At 49.5% G+C, this 17,565-nt stretch overlaps 1 protein-coding gene across 1 annotated transcript; it reads right to left on the bottom strand.

Moving 5' to 3' along the window:
- Positions 1 to 1,168: 1,168 nt before the first annotated feature.
- Positions 1,169 to 16,479, bottom strand: CCDC15 (coiled-coil domain containing 15). Its single transcript, XM_059488426.1, has 10 exons — positions 16,331 to 16,479; positions 14,079 to 14,228; positions 13,117 to 13,278; positions 12,048 to 12,134; positions 8,758 to 8,919; positions 7,550 to 7,660; positions 4,356 to 4,459; positions 2,352 to 2,522; positions 2,136 to 2,284; positions 1,169 to 1,512 (listed from the first exon to the last, which is right to left on the bottom strand). Exons 1-10 carry the CDS (start codon positions 16,460 to 16,462, stop codon positions 1,406 to 1,408), a joined length of 1,335 nt encoding a protein of 444 aa, XP_059344409.1. The 5' UTR covers positions 16,463 to 16,479; the 3' UTR covers positions 1,169 to 1,405.
- Positions 16,480 to 17,565: the final 1,086 nt, after the last annotated feature.

The following is a 17,565-nucleotide window of genomic DNA, read 5'->3' as shown; positions in this document are numbered from 1 at the left end:
CAACAGCTGTATTTATTCCTTTAACTGAGCCCTGAATCAGCCCACAGCCCCTTGGGGATCACTCCAGAGAGGTAGGAACAGGGGTCCCCAGGGCCTGAACAAGTTCCTTGGGGAGCTGCTCAGGCCCTGCAGTTCCAAGGTCTCATCTCAGCAGTTCCAAGGAGCTGCGTGTCCTTAGCTGCCCTAGATTTGAAATCAGCTACAAGAAGCCCTTTGCTTCCTTGCCCCCTCACAGGGCAGATCCTGCCCTCTTGAAACCCACTCCAACACCCTGAATGAGGGCTGCAGTGCTGACGCAAGCAGCTGTTAATAAACAGCATTAACCAGGACAGATCCCTCAGTGAATGATTCTCCAGGAGGAACTGAGGAGCACTCCCTGGCTCTGTGCCACCTCTGGGCCGGAGGTGGGTTTGCTTTGTGCCCAATGGGATGGGAAAGGGACAAGAAATGATCCGGCACGCTTGGCCACCCATCCTTCCTGCCGTGGTTAATACTGGAGAGGGCGGCCAGCAAGGAGTAAATATTAATGACAGGGTATGGAGTAACCTCTGTCCAGCACCATGTTACCTCAGCACGGGCTGTTCTGGGAAAACCCATCTTGCTCCAGTCACTCCTGCAAAGGCCTGAAAATTTTTTTACTAGAAAAATGCTCCTTCCTTTCAGGAGCAAAGTAGAGGCTATGGGAGCATGGGTCAGGTACAAAGCTGTGTGGGTGTTTCTGGAAGAGAGATCCTCACACAGAAAAGAAAGAGGGAACTGTGGGAATCTACAAAATTAGAGAGTTTTGGGAAAGCTGCAAAAGGCAAGCTCCAGAGACAGCAGAACTGTGATTAGAGCTAAGCAGCAGCTATGAGATAGGTCAGCAGAAAAATTATTTAAACTGTAGAAAAGCAAAGACAAATAGAACAAATAGAACAATAGTCAGTGTATTAACGCTTGTCTAGAATAACTCTAGAAGGCTCTGGAAGGTGATCCAAGTGGCAGGGGCTGGCAGAAGCCCTAAGAAAAGGGAAAGAAGGGAGCAGGGAAAGGTCAGAAATCCTCCCCTCAGAGATATTGAACCCTGTCACCTCATTTCCCCTCCTTTCACACTTCAAATGAGACAAACAATCCTTGAAAGTAGTTTATTCCACAATAACGATTAGTCGATAAGGATGTGCAGTCAATAGTCAGCTACTGGAATGCAAGTGTGGGCCATAAACCAACCCCACAGAGCAATTGCTTCCTTCACCTCGACCATCGCCCCGGCCGCTGCACCCCCGGGGCACAGTGGGAGAGGCACAGCACAGCCTGCGAGGGCAAAGGTGACGCCGTCCTGGCAGCTGGCGTGGAGGGCAGGCAGGACACGGCGCAGACACAGACACAGCCCCACTCCCTGCTCAGCCCAGCCCCACGGAGCTCTGGGTCACAGAGGCCTCCCCGAGCGGGCACAGAGAGCAGCCAGGTCCTGCAGAGAGCGCGTGGCTGCAGGGCCACAGGAGGAGATCACCGAGTGCAGCACCTGGCTGTAGGCTGAGCACAACGGGGACACAAACAATATCAGGGCATGAGAGTTGCATTGAAACTGGGCTTGGCTCTAGCCTTTCACCAGAGCTGAGAGATTGGGGTATAAGGTAAATCAACATGCCTGTACACTCTGCACACTCCTGAACATCAATCAAAAATTATTTTATGGACCCAAATGTCTCTATTTTCCCTGCCAGGTAATTCCCAGTTGTCCAATCAGGTATTTTCCCAAGCTGTGCAAGGTCAGAGCACTCCATCACCTAAGGAAGGCCATTTCCAGACCTTTGTGCATCCTCCTGGCAGAAAATTCAGCACTTAAGGCAGAGGGCTCTGTGTCCCTAATGAGGTGCTTTGCAGCATTTTCCTCATGGCTGTGTCCATAGTGTGGCTGTGTCACAGCTGTGTCATTTAACACATTGCAGGGGCTGGTGCCTTGCTCAGGATGCCACTACACTCCCTCAGGGACAGAGGTTGGGTCAAGCAGCACAGCCCCTGACTTGCCCTCTCTAGAGAATATTTGGAGGAGCATCTCTACACAGCAGCCCAGGAGCATGGAAACACCTATCCTGGTTTGATTTCTCCCTGTATAATCAGGCCCAAGTGTCTCCTCTGAAAGCAGGAGCTCCTACCTTTGTGATTTTTGTAGAAGACGCAGTTATTGGCACAGGTATCCGGGTGGGAATCCCAGAAATCAGACCCACAGGAACACAGTGGGGGCAAATCAATGTTACAGAGTTTGACTTTCTCCCTCATCTGGGCTCTCAGAGCTTCAACATACCTGCAAGGGATCAAACATTACCTCTGGCAGTGACACCTGGCTCTGCACGTGCAGGTACTGCCTGTACCTCACGTGCTCCTTATCCCGCTGCTGTCTGTCCCTCACTCTCCTCTCCTCCAGCTGCAGCTGGGCCAGGGCTGCCCAGGTTCCCTGTCCTGGGGAGGGCTCTCTCTGCTCAGCCACATCTCTCATCCTCTGCTCCTCTGCCCGCCGCTGATTCTCCTTCTGCCTCTTAATCCTGCAGGAACACACACAGCTCAGAGAGGGAGCTTCCCATCCCAGCCTCCATTCCTGGTGTGAGGTCAGGCCACAGCAATCTGGGTGATGCTGCTGCTTCCAAAGGCAAAAGTAACTCTGCAATAATTACAGCATTAAATATAAACAAACATATTGGCTTTAAACATAGAATGGTCAAAAAAGCTTCCCGAGCCTCCATTCTTCCCCTCATATGGCAACACCAGCCTGTGAATGCTCTCCTGCCTTTAAACTCTTCCTGCCCACCTGTTTTCTCACCATACTGAATTTCCTCTTTCCAGCTCCCTCCTGCAGCACATCCACACATGCTCCTGCCACACACAGTTCCCCAAAGCTGCACTTCTGTCCTTAAACAAAGCTGGGCTCTTTAATAGCCCCAGAAAGGACCAACACCTTGGCTTCCCAGCTTCCCCACTTCCATTGTTTCTAATTATGAGGCAGCTTGGATCCTTCTGTAAGCACCTTCCAGGACAGGGAAGTGTGACAGGGCTGGGTACAGCAGAGACATTCCAAAACAGGCTTTAAAATGTACTTTTAACCAAGTTTTCCTCCAAAACAGGCTTTAAAATGTACTTTTAACCAAGTTTCCCTCTATTTCCTCAGTCTCCCTTGCACCTACATGGCCCTCCAGCTCTTTAGTGGGACCTGGGTTGTGTAATTTCCACCAAACATAAGACACATTCCCCTGACAAGCAGCAATTGCAAAGCACAAAGGCTTTACACCGAAGTGTCTGACATTTTATTCCCAAATGCAGCAATGTGTCCCAGGCCACTCCTTGCCAGGGGGCATTAAAACCAAAATCAAGGCTGGGAAGAAGTCAGGACAAGACATTTCACACCCCCTTCATGTAGGGGGTCAAATCTTTACATCCAGAAACAAAGTGCTTAAGTTGACCTTCTCTGGTTGAGTTATAAAATTGGAAATGTTTTTTAAATGAAATGTAGAACCTTAAGTACAGCACAGTAAATCCACTCTAGGCCAAGGCCAGCTCAGGGCTTTACACCGTGTAATTACAAACCCAGCTCCCCTCTGCACACACTTCAAGGGAAAAAATCATAATAAAAAGGTATTGCCCTAACTAGAAATCCCTGGGGCCCTGCCAGCATTCACAGGGTGGGACAAGCTCTCCCAAGCTCCCAAGTGCCACTGGAATGTCAGGATGTGGCTCAGGGAGCACTGCTTTAGACTGGCAGTTTTTCCCAAAAAATGCCCATGAAATCCTGCCCTGTGGTGCCTGTCCCAGTCCCCCAAAGCCTGATCACAGAAGAGCCAGGACGGTCAGATTTAGGACAGCTCATTCAAAGGAAAGCCAGGGAAAAAAACAAAAATTACAGGATCTTTCCTATTATGCTGTGAATTTGCAAAGCTTCTCCTTAGTGAACTCCTTCACAGGAAAAGCTGGGAAACTCCACCACAATCGATACTTTAACACTGATACCAAGTGTTCAACTCTGGAACAAATGCCTGTAAAATATTTTATTACACTGTATAAGTTTTTATGGCTGCGAGGGGGAAGGGTCTGATATTAAAAATGCCAGGGATGGTCACAGCTTAGCACAACGACATAACCTCACCCCAAAGTTTCTGAACACAGGCTTAGGTTCCGAGAGTCATGATTTGGGGAGCTGGCACTTTTCCCAGCCCCATGATTTGGCTCCAAGCTGCTCAGGGACTTTAAAACTAGATAGAGAAGTGCTAAAGGCCTCAACATGGCCTGAGGGTGTGTGAATCCCACCCAGACAAACTCACAAGACTTTTCCAACCCTCTGAAGGACCCTGAGGGAGGAGGTGACCCCAGCCCATGCACAGACTCACTGGGCCACTCTGTGCTGCCTGTCCTGCTGCCGCTGGCGCTGCCGCACCCGCTCCCGCTCCAGGGCCATGCAGAGGCGCCGGCACCGCAGGAACTCGCTCTGCCGCTGTGGAGAACAACAGAAAGATGTTTAGGAATAAATATCCAGGGATATCAGTGCTCAGCTTGACTGCTGGAAGATGGAACCTTTCCCCAAAAGACCCTCAATGTCTCTGAGTGCACATGACCCAGCACTGGGAAGCTGCAGAGATGGCAGCATGGTAGGAAAGATCAAGTGAGCTCTGTACCAGCATCCCTCCACTTTATGATCATGGTGTGTATTTTTGATCCACTTTATCCCTTTAGGATCATGGTTTGTATTTTTGATCCACTTTACCCCTTTATGATCATGGTTTGTATTTTTGATCCACTTTTATCCCTTTATGATCATGGTTTGTACTTTTAATCCACCTTATCCCTTTATGATCATGGCTTTTATTCTTGATCCACTTTATCCCTTTAGGATCATGGCTTTTATTCTTGATCCACTTTACCCCTTTATGATCATGGTTTGTATTTTTGACCCACTTTACCCCTTTATGATCATGGTTTGTATTTTTGACCCACTTTATCCCTTTATGATCATGGTTTGTATTTTTGACCCACTTTACCCCTTTATGATCATGGTTTGTATTTTTGACCCACTTTATCCCTTTATGATCATGGTTTGTATTTTTGACCCACTTTATCCCTTTATGATCATGGTTTGTATTTTTGATCCACTTTATCCCTTTACGATCATGGTTTGTATTTTTGATCCATGTTATCCTTTTATGATCATGGCTTGTATTTTTGTTTGGTTTTTGGGGGGGGTTAGTTCTGGGGTTAATTCTGTGTCTGTTTGGGGGTGGTTGTGGAGTGCTGATGATAGTTGGTTTTTAGTTTTGAGACTAGAAAATATAGAGGAAGGTTAATTGAAAGTGTATTGATGACAAATGATTTGGATAATCATCGGACACTGCCTATGGATGGCAGCTCTACCACCTGGCAAACTCCTAAATTCTCACTTTGCTGAGGGGAAAAGAGCCAATTCCAACTTCAGCCTGCTTCAATTTGGATCCACCTGGACACTGGTGCTCCCCTGCAGTGGAACCCTGCATCTCCTCCAAAAGACAAAAGCATGACACCAAGCTGGGTTCTCTACAGGCAGGAGAATTGCCTGGGATAAATACCCAGTAATATCAGTGCTCAGCTTGACTGCTGGAAGATGGAACCTTTCCCCAAAAGACCCTCAATGTCTCTGAGTGCACATGACCCAGCACTGGGAAGCTGCAGAGATGGCACCAAGGTAGGAAAGACCAAGTGAGCTCGAAGCATTGGAGAGCTCTGTACCAGCATCCCTCCAGTTTATGATCATGGTGTGTATTTTTGACCCACTTTATCCCTTTATGATCATGGTTTGTATTTTTGATCCACTTTATCCCTTTATGATCATGGTATTTTTGACCCACTTTATCCCTTTATGATCATGGCTTTTATTTTTGATCCACTTTATCCCTTTACGATCATGGTTTGTATTTTTGATCTATGTTATCCTTTTATGATCATGGTTTGTATTTTTGTTTGGTTTTTGGCGGGGAAGGGTTAGTTCTGGGGTTAATTCTATGCCTGTTTGGGGGTGGTTGTGGAGTGCTGACGATAGTTGGTTATTGGTTTTGAGACTAGAAAATATAGAGGAAGGTTAACTAAAAGTGTATTGATGACAAATGATTTGGATAATCATTGGACACTGCCTATGGATGGCAGCTCTGCCACCTGGCAAACTCCTAAACTCTCGCTTTGCTGAGGGGAAAAGAGCCAATTCCAACTTCAGCCTGCTTCAATATGGAGCCATGTGGACACTGGTGCTCCCCTGCAGTGGAATCCTGTATCTGCTCCAAAAGATGAAAGTGTGACACTAAGCTGGATTCTCTATGTGCAGGAGAACCACCAAGGTGGCAAAACCATTGCTAAGACAAATCCTGAGGCCCTGCAGGGAAAACTCCCATGTGGATACTGAGGGTTTAGTGTCTGGGCTTTGGGTGATCCCACTTTGGGTGATGCAGCAAGGGCAGGGAAACCTCCTGGCTAAAGCTCCCATCAAAAGCCCTCCCTGCTGAGGGGTACAGAGATAGTTTGAGCTCCATGACTCCCAAAAGTTTAATGCACAGATTTTTCTTCATGAATGCCAAAACCTTTGGGCTGAGTTTGTCCACCTCATTCAGTGGAGAGAGCCCAGCACAGCTGGAGATAAAGGAGGAGGAGAAGAGATCACCCGGCTGCCAGTGAAGAAAACCGGATGGAAAAACCCCAGGCAGAGGAGAGTGCAGCAAAACCAGTTATCTTGGATGGATCAGAGCCAAGGAGATTAAAAGCAAGAGGAAAGGGAACAGCAGGGTTAGGAGGAGCAGCCTGAGAAGCCCCAGCTGTTGTCGCACTGGTGAGAAACCACAACCATATTTGGGATCAGTTGGTTTGAAAACACTTGTAAGAAACAAAAACCCTGCAAATTGTTCCTAATTTTACACTGCAAACTGCAAGAAAAGTGACAAAAGGAGTGAGAAATGTTCCTCTTCATAGCAGGAGGAAGCAGGAAAATAAAAGTCACTGGCTTTAGGCATCCAAGAGAAACATCATCATTCTCTATCACTGAGATTAGCATGAGCCAAACTGTCCAAACTGTCCAGGACACAGGCTGTAAATCCTCACTGTGAAATCATCCACTTGGCCTGCAGAGGCTGAGCTTGAGGCTATTCCCAAAAGCAAAGAAACCTGTATATTTCAGCCTTGTATTTAAACAAGATAAAGTTAGCTTTGTTCTTTTTTTTTTTTTTTTTTTAAGCATTTTTGGCAGCTTCTTGAGCTCCTTGCAACTGCAGCAAGCACCCCCTGGTTTTACCAGGCAGAATGAAAGGAGCCTGTTTCTCCTTCAAATTTCTGGTGTTATTGAGACCCCAGATTTTGTAGGAGTAGTAGGTAACAGTTCCACTTAGAACAGATTTTAAAAAATAACCTGGTAGCTTTGCCTAAGACTTGAGACCAAAAGCTGACAAACTAAACCCAGTAGGGGTTTCATACATCAAAGTTCCTCTGAGGTTTCTCATTAGAGCCAGCAGCATTCTTAACACCCAATCTCTTCCAAACAAAACCACAAGGGGCTTGGCGCCCCTGGACAGACCTGCTTCCTGGTTTCCTCTTGCTCCACACCAGCCCAGAGTCTGAGGGGAGGTTGGCATTCACTGTGTGGCCTCCCAGGAGGGCTCGAGTCCTTCACTGTCCCACCACAGACCTGAGAGATAATGGAGGGGAGCAGCATCAACATCACCACAGCTCTTTGTCATCTTCCCCCAGCAAAATGCTCTTATTGGAGACAGGGCCTCTGTGTGATCCCTCCAGACCTCAATGACCCACCTTGGAATGGGCTTTATCTGGGGTCCAGGTTGGCCATGAACAGGAGAGATGTGCCACATCTCAATATAGGAGTCTGAGCACCAAAGCTTTGTCAAAACATCTCTAAAGAAATCCTTGGAGGAGGGTTTTGGTTTACTTTAAATATGGATGCACATCTCCCAATCCCAAACTTGTATCATGAATTACTTGAAGTGTGACAAAAACCCTCAATGTAAGGGGAATTCCACAGCCAACATTTCCCAAAACCTCAGTGTAAACCTCAGCACAAACTTCTGCTGTGTCCCTATCTGCCCTGCCAGCATTTCTGCTCCAAGCTGCACTAATCCCCAGCCAAGGCTGGGCACACACTGCCACAGCCACAAAGCCTTTGCCAACCACCCCAGGCAATCAGGATGAACCATTTCCACCCCCCAGATGCTCAGAAACAGCTGCCTGAAAACAAAAGAGGAAGGATAAATACATCAAGCCCTCCTCAACCCCTCCTAGGGCAGGGCCTGCCACCCCCAGGCACCGGGATAGCCACCCCCATCTCCTTCACCTGATACAAAGCTTTGGGGGGAGGGGTTTTTGGTTTTTTTTGGGGTTTTTTTTTCGGTTTTTGGGGTTTTTTTCCTCCTCTTTTCAAGGTTTCCGACTGATTTGATCTCTTTTGATCTCTTCCACCCTCAGGACTTTTAGCATAAGGTCTGAGCATGGCTCTGGGTACGATGTGACAGCACGCCCTGGTTTCAGCTTTCACCTGGGCAGCTGCCAAGTGGCATCACAAGCAGACAGGAATCCAAGGCCATGAAAGCAGGGAATGGCAGTGCCGACCTCACTGAGCTCCAGTTCTGCTCCCAAACCTGGTTTGAGGATGTGGGCTGAGGAGTAAGGCAGGCCTGAGGGAGCAAATGCTCCTCCAAGAGCAGCCTCTTCCAGACACCAAAATAAATTTATGATCCAAACCACTCAAGACCAACTTTGCACGAGTCTTACTTTTTTAAACTCAATTTTGATGTAGAAGCCATCATCCTGCCCAGTGCCATGTGCAGCTGTGCCCTGCTCCAGCAGCTCAGCAGGCAGATCGTGGTGTCCTGCCAGCAGCAGCTCCTCACTCTCCTCCATGGGCACTGCAGCTGCTGGGCAAGGGTCTGGATCCTGGAGAAGGGAGGACATGGGTGTAAACATGGAGTTGAAATCTGGCTGTTTGGTGCCAAGGGAAAGCTGAACACCCTTGGAGCAGCTTTAGCACACAGGAGGAGGCTGTGTGTGCTGTCACTTGGATGGGATCTGGCAGCACCATGTGCTCAGCAGCACCACGGGCCACCAGAGCTGGGCAACAGGAATGCAGCAGGGTGACTGTGACTGTGCCCTCCCCAACGGCAGAAGCAGTGGGGTGAAGAGAAGGAAAGGCAGAAACCTCTCCAGGCACAATTTCACAGTGGCAAGGAGCTGGAATCTCAGAGACACTGAGTACAGAGCACACTCCTTCAGATGGGAAGTGGGCAGGCTCCCCAGTGGCAATCCACAATATTTTGAGAGGCAGCAGATTGTTTCCTACAAAATAAAGAACTAAAATGCCAGAAGCAAGCTTGAAGCCAGGATAATTTTTTTCCCCATGCTTTCTTTTTTTCCTTCAGCGTGGTGGGAAGGGAAGCACAGGACTGCTGAGAGAGGGAAAGGATGGATTAGGAGAACAGGTGATGCCAAGAATTCCTTGATATGGCTCTGCTGCTGTTTGGGAAGGACAGAGAATAGCCTGGAATTATTTGATAGGGACAATAGGAATTACTCCATCAACCCCATTATGACAGAATAGCTACTTTGGTAAGGATAAGGGAATAGAGGGAAAGGTTATCGCTCTGGGTGTTTCTCTGGAGCACTGAAGGCAGAAAGACATGACACTGTGGAAAAACAACACCAGCTTGGTGCAATGAGACACTGGGAAAAAGAATTTGGGTGCTGCCATGCTGGGGAGCTACAGCTGTCCATCAAAGCCTGGAGGCAAAGACTCAGTAACAGGATGAACTGGAACACTGGACAGGTCATTTCCAGGCAATTACCATTCTGGTATCTGCTTGGGAAAGAGGCAATTAACTCCTTGGGTGCTTTTAACCTGAATAGAAATCTTGGGGGGGAGAGAAGGAGCAGCAATCTTAGGAACATGGATTATTATCACAGGGAATGCAATACTTTACAGGGAGAAAGGAAAAAGATGAAGAAAATTGCAGAAAACAGAACTGAGGGGAAAAAAAACCATTTCAGCCAGACTTGCTTTGAGTTAGCAGCAGCAGGGAGAAAACTGCTGGGATTATTATTGGGAAGAAAAAGTCAGGTTATTCCTAAAGATGAGGTTTTTAAGGAGGATGGACCTCCCCTGGGCCAGAACGGCAGCTAAGGTGCAAAAAGCTCCCTGAAATCTATGGAGGTCCAGATTATCAAAGGGCACAAGGAGTGTCTTTCTTTATTTAAAGGGGAGGAAAAGGAAACACCAAATAAAAGATTTTAGCCTCAAGAGTTTAACTCTGACTTTTGAAAAAAACAAGAGGAAATCACCTTGCAAACTATCTGTAAACCACAAGAAAACAAGATAAGCAGCAACCAGCATAAATTTGTCAGGAGTCAGGCCAGGATAAACTGCATGTCTCCTACAATAGAAGGAAGAAGCCTCAGGCAAAGAGCAGCAGAAGACTCTGGGGTTCCTGGCCTAATTCAACACTGGGGTAAAGCAAAACCTGTTAGATGGAAGTCTGATATGGGATGCACAAAACTGATTAAAAACATGGCCCAGATTTGGTCTCAGGAGTTCACTGCACAGAAATAGGGTAAGAATGAGGTGGGCTCTGCTCTTTGATTTCATTATCAGCCTGGATGAAGGAAGAAAGAAGCATCTTGATTAAGCTACTGACCCCACTTGCCTTGTATTGGGTGAAAACCCTTGGGATAAAACCAAAGAAATGGGCTGGAATACAAAGCACAAAGGAATCCAGGGAGCACAAAAGCAGAGGCAGCACTACCAAGGGGGTCAGGTCCATGGCTGGGTCTGTGGCAGCCTTTTCCCCTGAAGGGAAGATGCTGCACTCCTGCCAGGCTGGGAACATGCCAAACCTTCATACAGGGAGAGATTTAGATTAATATGGCAGCTTTTTCTCCTCATATATCATGGAGTAATAAAACAGAGCGATGCAATAAATCAATATATTCCTCCCAGAATAGATCAGGGAAGCTGTTAAACTTCCTTATGTAGATTAACTGTAGGTGCAGTGAGGCTGGGATGGGAGGATGGTCCCAAACCCCTCCCAGTGTTTCTCACTGCTGTGGATGACTTGCCCAGGACTCCCACGGATCTCCTGTAACCCTCTGGCTCACCTGGGCAGTGGCTTTGTTGTTTATGTGAGCTCATAAATCAACCTATCTCACTGAATGCATTAGTAGCTCAGACAAGAAGGATGTTTGCTGTTGGAAACAGGTAACAAGGTTTTTGAGACCATAATTATTGTGTTTTTCTGAGTCCTATTTGCAGAGCTGACAGACTTCATCAGAAATCCAAGAGTACAAAGAAGAGGCAGAGCAGCCCTTCTATAAAAGGACAGTTTCTAGATAATCAGCAAAGATCTGCTTCACCTTTGGTGAACCTGAAAAAGAGAAGAGAATGAAGATTTACAGGATGGGCAGGAAACTGGCTCCAGAGGCAATCAGTCAAAACATCAGACTGGGTTGCTCCTGGTGTTCTCCAAAGTACATCAGTTCAATAAAGGTCTTGGCATAGAGACAGGGAAAATAGCTACAACACAAAAGGGGTCTTGAGAACTGAAGGAGCAAAAGCAGGATGAAATTCAGCAGAATAAAAGGTGGGACTGACCTCTTTCCATGCAGTGCTTTCAGGAAAGCAGCTGCATGCCAACAATCCTCTACCAGAAGCCAGCCCCAGGTGAGGAAAAAGCCTCCAGATCTTTGCCACCCACACAAAACAAGCAATTCGTGCAATGGAAAGAGGTGCTGAGGTTTGAAGAATAAAGGCACCTGAAGGGAAGGCTGGTCATCACATTCCTTCCAGACACCCAGATCACAATCTCAACCTTTAAAAGTCTACTTTGCATTCTTGAGTTCATCTCAGAGATGTTTTGACACACTTTATCCTGCTGCCTTCTCTGAAATGGGTTAGCCACAAGGAAAGCACAGTTTATTTCATTCCTGCTGGACAAACTTCCTGATTTATGTTTTGAATTTGCTAATTAGAGCCAAACCTTCAGCAGTGTGCAAGGTGATTTCTCTGCCCTGCTCACCTGCTGCCTCCAGGCTCCGTGGGACACGTGGGACAGGATCCTGCGGGACGCCAGCCTGCGCCGCACCTGCTGCACAGCCCTGCTGAGCTGGGCCCAGAGAGAGGCAAAGAAAACACAAGTTCAGCTGCAAGGAGACATCTCCCAGCCAGTCTGCTCCAGCCAAGGAGCTCCATCAAGGCAGCACACCCAACACACAATCAGGGTCTTTCAGAGCTGCCCCAAGGTACTGATATTCTGATCCAGGCAACTCAGCTGCTCCCAAAACATGTTGCTGAGATGCCAGATCCTAAATTTTCTTGCTTGGTATCCTGCCAGAAGTGATTTTCCACCCCAAGGTACTTCAAGTGGAATGCATCCCATAGTGCTTCAGCAGAAAACACAAGTTCAGCTGCAAGGAGACATCTCCCAGCCAGTCTGCTCCAGCCAAGGAGCTCCATCGAGGCAGCACGACCCAATACACAATCAGAGCTTGCCCGAAATTCTGATCCAGGCAACTCATGTGCTCCCAAAACATGTCGCTGAGATGCCAGATCCCAAATTTTCTTGCTTGGTATCCTGCCAGAAGTGATTTTGCACCCCAAGGTACTTCAACTGGAATGCATCCCATGGTGCTCCAGCTGGAGTAACTCCAGCTCCTAGGCGAGCACACAGGCTTTCTAAACCACCAAACGCACCATAAACATCACTATTAAAAAAAAAAAAAAAGCTTAAACAGTCCTGAAGGCAGGTTTTCCCAGATTTCGGGCTGCACGAGACAAGCTGCAATGAGGTGGCACCACCTAGTGCCACCTCTGCGCCAGGACAGGGCTGGGAAAGCGCCGACCGTGCCTGCCAGCAGCCAGGGCAGCTCAGGCACAGCGTCTGGGATGAGACACCCAGCTGGATGCTCTGAGGAGCACCACAGCGTTCAGGGTGACAGTGTGAGCTGACGTTTCATTCAACAGCTAAACCCAAATAGCAGGGATGTGCTGTGGAATTAAAAAAGAAACCATGGCTCGTTCCCCATTTCAAACCCCGAGGATCCAAAACGTTGAATGAGTGATGGAAGCACAGGAGGGGCAGGGCTCACCTCAGCAGCTTGCTGCTGGAATGGCTCCCCGTGCTCCTCTTCTGGCTGGGCTGGGTCACAGCCACTGGGTGCACAGATGATGGCAGCAGGGAGGCTCTGGAACAGGCACGTGTTCTTCCAGGGGGTGGAATACTGCACAGCAGCACTGTTCTCTCTCTCCACCTGCCAGGAAAAAGCCACAGGGATCTCCAACCATGACCCAGCAAGAAGTCAACTGTGGTGACATTTCACCACCCTTGGGAGGGAGGTTTTGGCTCTCCATGCTGGGAATACAAAGAAGCATCAGGCTCTTTGGGGCTGAGGGTATTTGAGGGCTTCCCGCTTGGGGCTGGCAGAGTTACATGAGGACATCCCCAGCCAGCCATGGAAACAGCCCAAACACCCCAAGGGTGGCCAAAGCTGGTGACATGTCAGTGCATTCTCTTTTCTGCCACAGTCAGATCCTGGCAAGCCTCCCCAGCACTTGTTTGAGAATAGAAAGAATTAAATATATTCAGAGGATAATCCAAAACAAGCCCATGGGGGGAAAGGGAATGTGGAGACACAGGGAAAGTGTTGTTTGGAAATTACTTGGCTGCTCTGGAAAAGGGATCGGAAAAGAAACAGCAGAAAAATGCTTTGCTTCAAAGGCAGCCAGGACACATCCACATCATTCCCAACTCCTGCATGGCTGTTTTGTAACTCCAGGCAATTCCACAGAGAGCTTCAGAACTCTGCTCTGCCGCTGCCTGAGGGAGCCAGTAACCTTTCCCTGGGGAGGCTTCAAAGCATCTCCAGCACCAACCAAAGTGTGACGCTGACCCAGCCTGGACACTGTTTGCCACCACAGGGTCTGAAACCTCAGATTTTCTCATTTTTTCTCATTAACACCTTGACTTAAGATGTTGACTTAAGCTCCAGTGTTTGGGTTTTTCCTAGTTTATGCTGATAGGAGGAGTTTCTCCTGCCAGAGCCTCACTTACAGCTTCGTAGGCCTTCTGCAGCTCCAGCGTGCGGCGCAGCCTGGCCTGCCGGTTCACGCGCTGCCTCACCTCGCCCTGGAACCTCCTCAGGCTGGCTGCCTTCTGCTGCTGCTGCTCCTTCAGCTCCTCCTCCACCCTGGATGCTGAGACCTGGGTGATGTAGAAGCAGATTTCAGCAGGGTTTTGTTATACTGTAGCACCAGAGCCGCTGTGTCCCTGGATTCCCTTTTCCCCACCCAGAGTGACCAGGCAGACAAGCAGCGCCCAGAGCAAACTTCAGGTTTTGTTTCAACATATGCGGAGTAACAGCTTGGACAAAATCTACTGGGTTATTATGGGCTGGATTCAGTCTGACTAGAGACACAGAGCAGGCACAACTCTGCCTTTGCCTCTCTGCATCACACAGGGAAGGAAAGAAAAAGGAGACCCTGAGAGCAGCTCCAGCTCCTATTAAAGGATGCTCAAATATCCAAAGCCGGGATCCACAGGAACGGGCCAGCCCCTCATCCTGGTGATGTTCTGCAAGGCTGGAAGCAAATCAGGGGAGCAGTTCACAGAGCACAGCACTGCTTCAGAATGTCTGTACCATCTGAAGTGAAAGATTAAGAGCAATGACCTGAAAAACCCAAAAATCCCATTTTGTTTTCTTGGCAATTCTGCCAAGCAACACCACCATGGCTTAAATTAAAAGAGCACTGCTCTGCTGGCTGCCAACACAGCAAGAGAAAGCAGAGACTGAAGGGATGGAGGAAAGAGGTGAGGCCCAAGATGAACTTGGAACAGTTCATCAAGGTCAGCACAGCCCAACAAAATTCCAAGACAGGGAGAAATCCACCCTGTTAGGGATGAAACCAAGAGTGCTCCAGGGAACAGCCCAGTGCCAGCTCACCCACTGCCCACCTCAGCAGCAACTCTGATGCATGAGGCATTACTATGGGCTAATTAAGTGTATTAAATAAGCTCAGATAACCCTGGGCAGCTTCATTCACCTCACATGGGGAGCCCCAGGAGCATCCAGGCCCCCTGAAGCTGTCAGGAAAAGATCAGCTCCCCGAGAAGTTCCACAGTGCCAAGATGGAAGTCCTGTGGAATATGGAGATGACTGATTTCCATAAATTATCTCAGCCTTTCAGGATTTAAATTACAATATAGAAATAAATCATCTCAGAAGGGCAGGAGCTTCTATAATGTTCAGACATTAATTACAGGGGACTGAACTCATCATCCAATATTTAATGCACTTTTAGTTCTCTTTAGAACAACCCTCAAAACAGAAATCCCTGAGATAAGCATCCATGAAAATTTCCTTATGTGTTTCTAACAGGGTACAGTAGAGACTGGCTCCACACCCTGAAACACTCAGCTTAATTTTTTTTTTTTTTTAATCAGCAACATAGAATAAAATCTCGACTCCCTGACATCCTTAAGGGATGAGTGGGAAAGCAAGAAGCAGCACTGGCTGGGTTCCCCACCTGACTGATGTTTAAAATTGATGCATTTCTCCTCAAAGAACAGTTTATTGGAGGGGGATCAACCCAGAGAGATGTTGAGGTGAGACAAAGTAGAAATTCTCCAGAGCAGAGATCCATTTTGATTTAAGTGAAATGTACATCTTTGAGTTAAGTCTGTAGTTTCAAAACATAGCTATTTAGCCTGACTGCAAAAAAGCCTAAGCTCAGAGAAACTGCTTCAGTGAAAGACAGAGATAAAGAGAAAAAAGACCAAAAGTGATAAAGAGACTGCTGTGAGAGCAGGTCAACCTGACCTAAGAATTCTTTCTGATAAAGAAGAACTAGCAGCAAATGTCACACAAAATTTATTAAAATGACTAAGTAAGAATCTATTATGAAATTGTATGCGTATGTATTTGAGAAGAAAATAAAAAGAGACCTGAAGTCCCCAAAAGTACGCATGTCTTTTAAAGAGAGTAACCTCCACATACATCCAGCACTGTAATAAACATACCTGTAATAAATACAATGTAATAAACATGCCGGCTTGACAACTTTCACAAAGCTGCAGAGTTTTGTTTATCTCTGCAAAATAGAGGGCTTGTGCAAAGGGGAGGCCAAACTATACCAACACCACGGCAGCTTCTGACCCCGCAAAATCATATTAAAACAAATTATTATTTTTAGGAGCCATGTTCCTGGCTGTCCCCAGGCTGTGACAAAGATCCCCTTTGGCTCTGGCCCCGCTGGGGGTGTTAGGGGCACAGTGAAGGGCTCGAGCCCCGCAGACGATGCACTCACAAAGGCCGGGCTCTGCTGCCCGGGCGCGCTCTCCACCCAGGCGCCCACGGCCGCCACGCTCTGGTTCCTCTCGGCCAGCGCCCGCCACCGGCACCGCGGGGGCTGCCCCGGCCCCTTCGAGGGCAGCACCATCCCCGCACCGCCGCGGGTCCGGCCCTGGGGACGGGAGCAGAGCTCAGGGTGTGTTCCGGGCACTCCAACCCGCACCCGCCCCATCCCCTGCAGCCTAACCCGCACCTGCCCCATCCCCTGCATCCCAACCCGCACCTGCCCCATCCCCTGCACCCCAACCCGCACCTGCCCCATCCGCACCTGCCCCAGCTCCCGCACCCCAACCCGCACCTGCCCCATCCCCTGCAGCCTAACCCGCACCTGCCCCATCCCCTGCACCCCAACCCGCACCCGCCCCATCCCCTGCACCCCAACCCGCACCTGCCCCATCCCCTGCACCCCAACCCGCACCTGCCCCATCCCCTGCACCCCAACCCGCACCTGCCCCATCCGCACCTGCCCCAGCTCCCGCACCCCAACCCGCACCTGCCCCATCCCCTGCACCCCAACCCGCACCTGCCCCATCCGCACCTGCCCCAGCTCCCGCACCCCAACCCGCACCCGCCCCATCCCCTGCACCCCAACCCGCACCTGCCCCAGCTCCCGCAGCCTCTCCCCGCGCTGCCCTCCCGCAGCTCTGAGCGGGGACCCCCAGCCCATGGCGGCTGACAGCCCCTCTGCCCCATCACTGCACCCCTTCCCTTCTATCCCCACTGCCACCTCCTTTACCCCACCTCCAGCTCCCCCTTTCCCCGAGGTTCGCGCTCCGATCTCCCGGTACCCGAACTCCACCGCCCTCCATCCCGGCCAGCCCCTCCTCACCCCCTGTGTACCCTCACCCGTCCCTGGGCGCTGCCCCACGGGCCCATCCTCCCGTATCCCCCAAACGCCTCCCCAGACTGTGCACCTTCATTCCCGGTAATCCCCCCGGTAATCCCCCTCGCCAAGCCCCGAGCTCCCCGCAGCCCCTCAGACCGCACCAACGGCCACTTCCGCCGCCAGCGCAGCTTTGAATCCTGGCGCCACTTCCGCCGCACGGCCACGCCCCGGCCGCGCCTCAGAGAGTCCCGGTAACGCTCCCGTCGCATCCTGGTCACGCCCCCAGACGTCTAGGCCACGCCCCGATGTCGCCTCGGTCACGCCCCGATCTCGCCTCGGTCACGCCCCCGGGAGCCCCGGTCACG

This window comes from Ammospiza nelsoni, chromosome 24, assembly GCF_027579445.1.
Source record: "Ammospiza nelsoni isolate bAmmNel1 chromosome 24, bAmmNel1.pri, whole genome shotgun sequence".
Lineage (NCBI taxonomy): Eukaryota > Metazoa > Chordata > Aves > Passeriformes > Passerellidae > Ammospiza > Ammospiza nelsoni.
The sequence above is the reverse complement of the archived record's forward strand: the minus strand, read 5'-3'. Positions and strand labels throughout refer to the sequence as shown.

What these genes read in the sequence shown, in the direction of transcription:
- CCDC15 (XM_059488426.1), bottom strand. Translation starts at nt 16,462, where the DNA reads ATGGTGCTGCCCTCGAAGGGGCCGGGGCAGCCCCCGCGGTGCCGGTGG. An exon ending in TCCAGCAGCAAGCTGCTGAG is followed by an intron (nt 12,135 to 13,116) that starts GTGAGCCCTGCC and finishes CTCTGGGCCCAG; the next exon opens with CTCAGCAGGGCTGTGCAGCA. An exon ending in TCAAAATTGAGTTTAAAAAA is followed by an intron (nt 7,661 to 8,757) that starts GTAAGACTCGTG and finishes ATTATCTCTCAG; the next exon opens with GTCTGTGGTGGGACAGTGAA.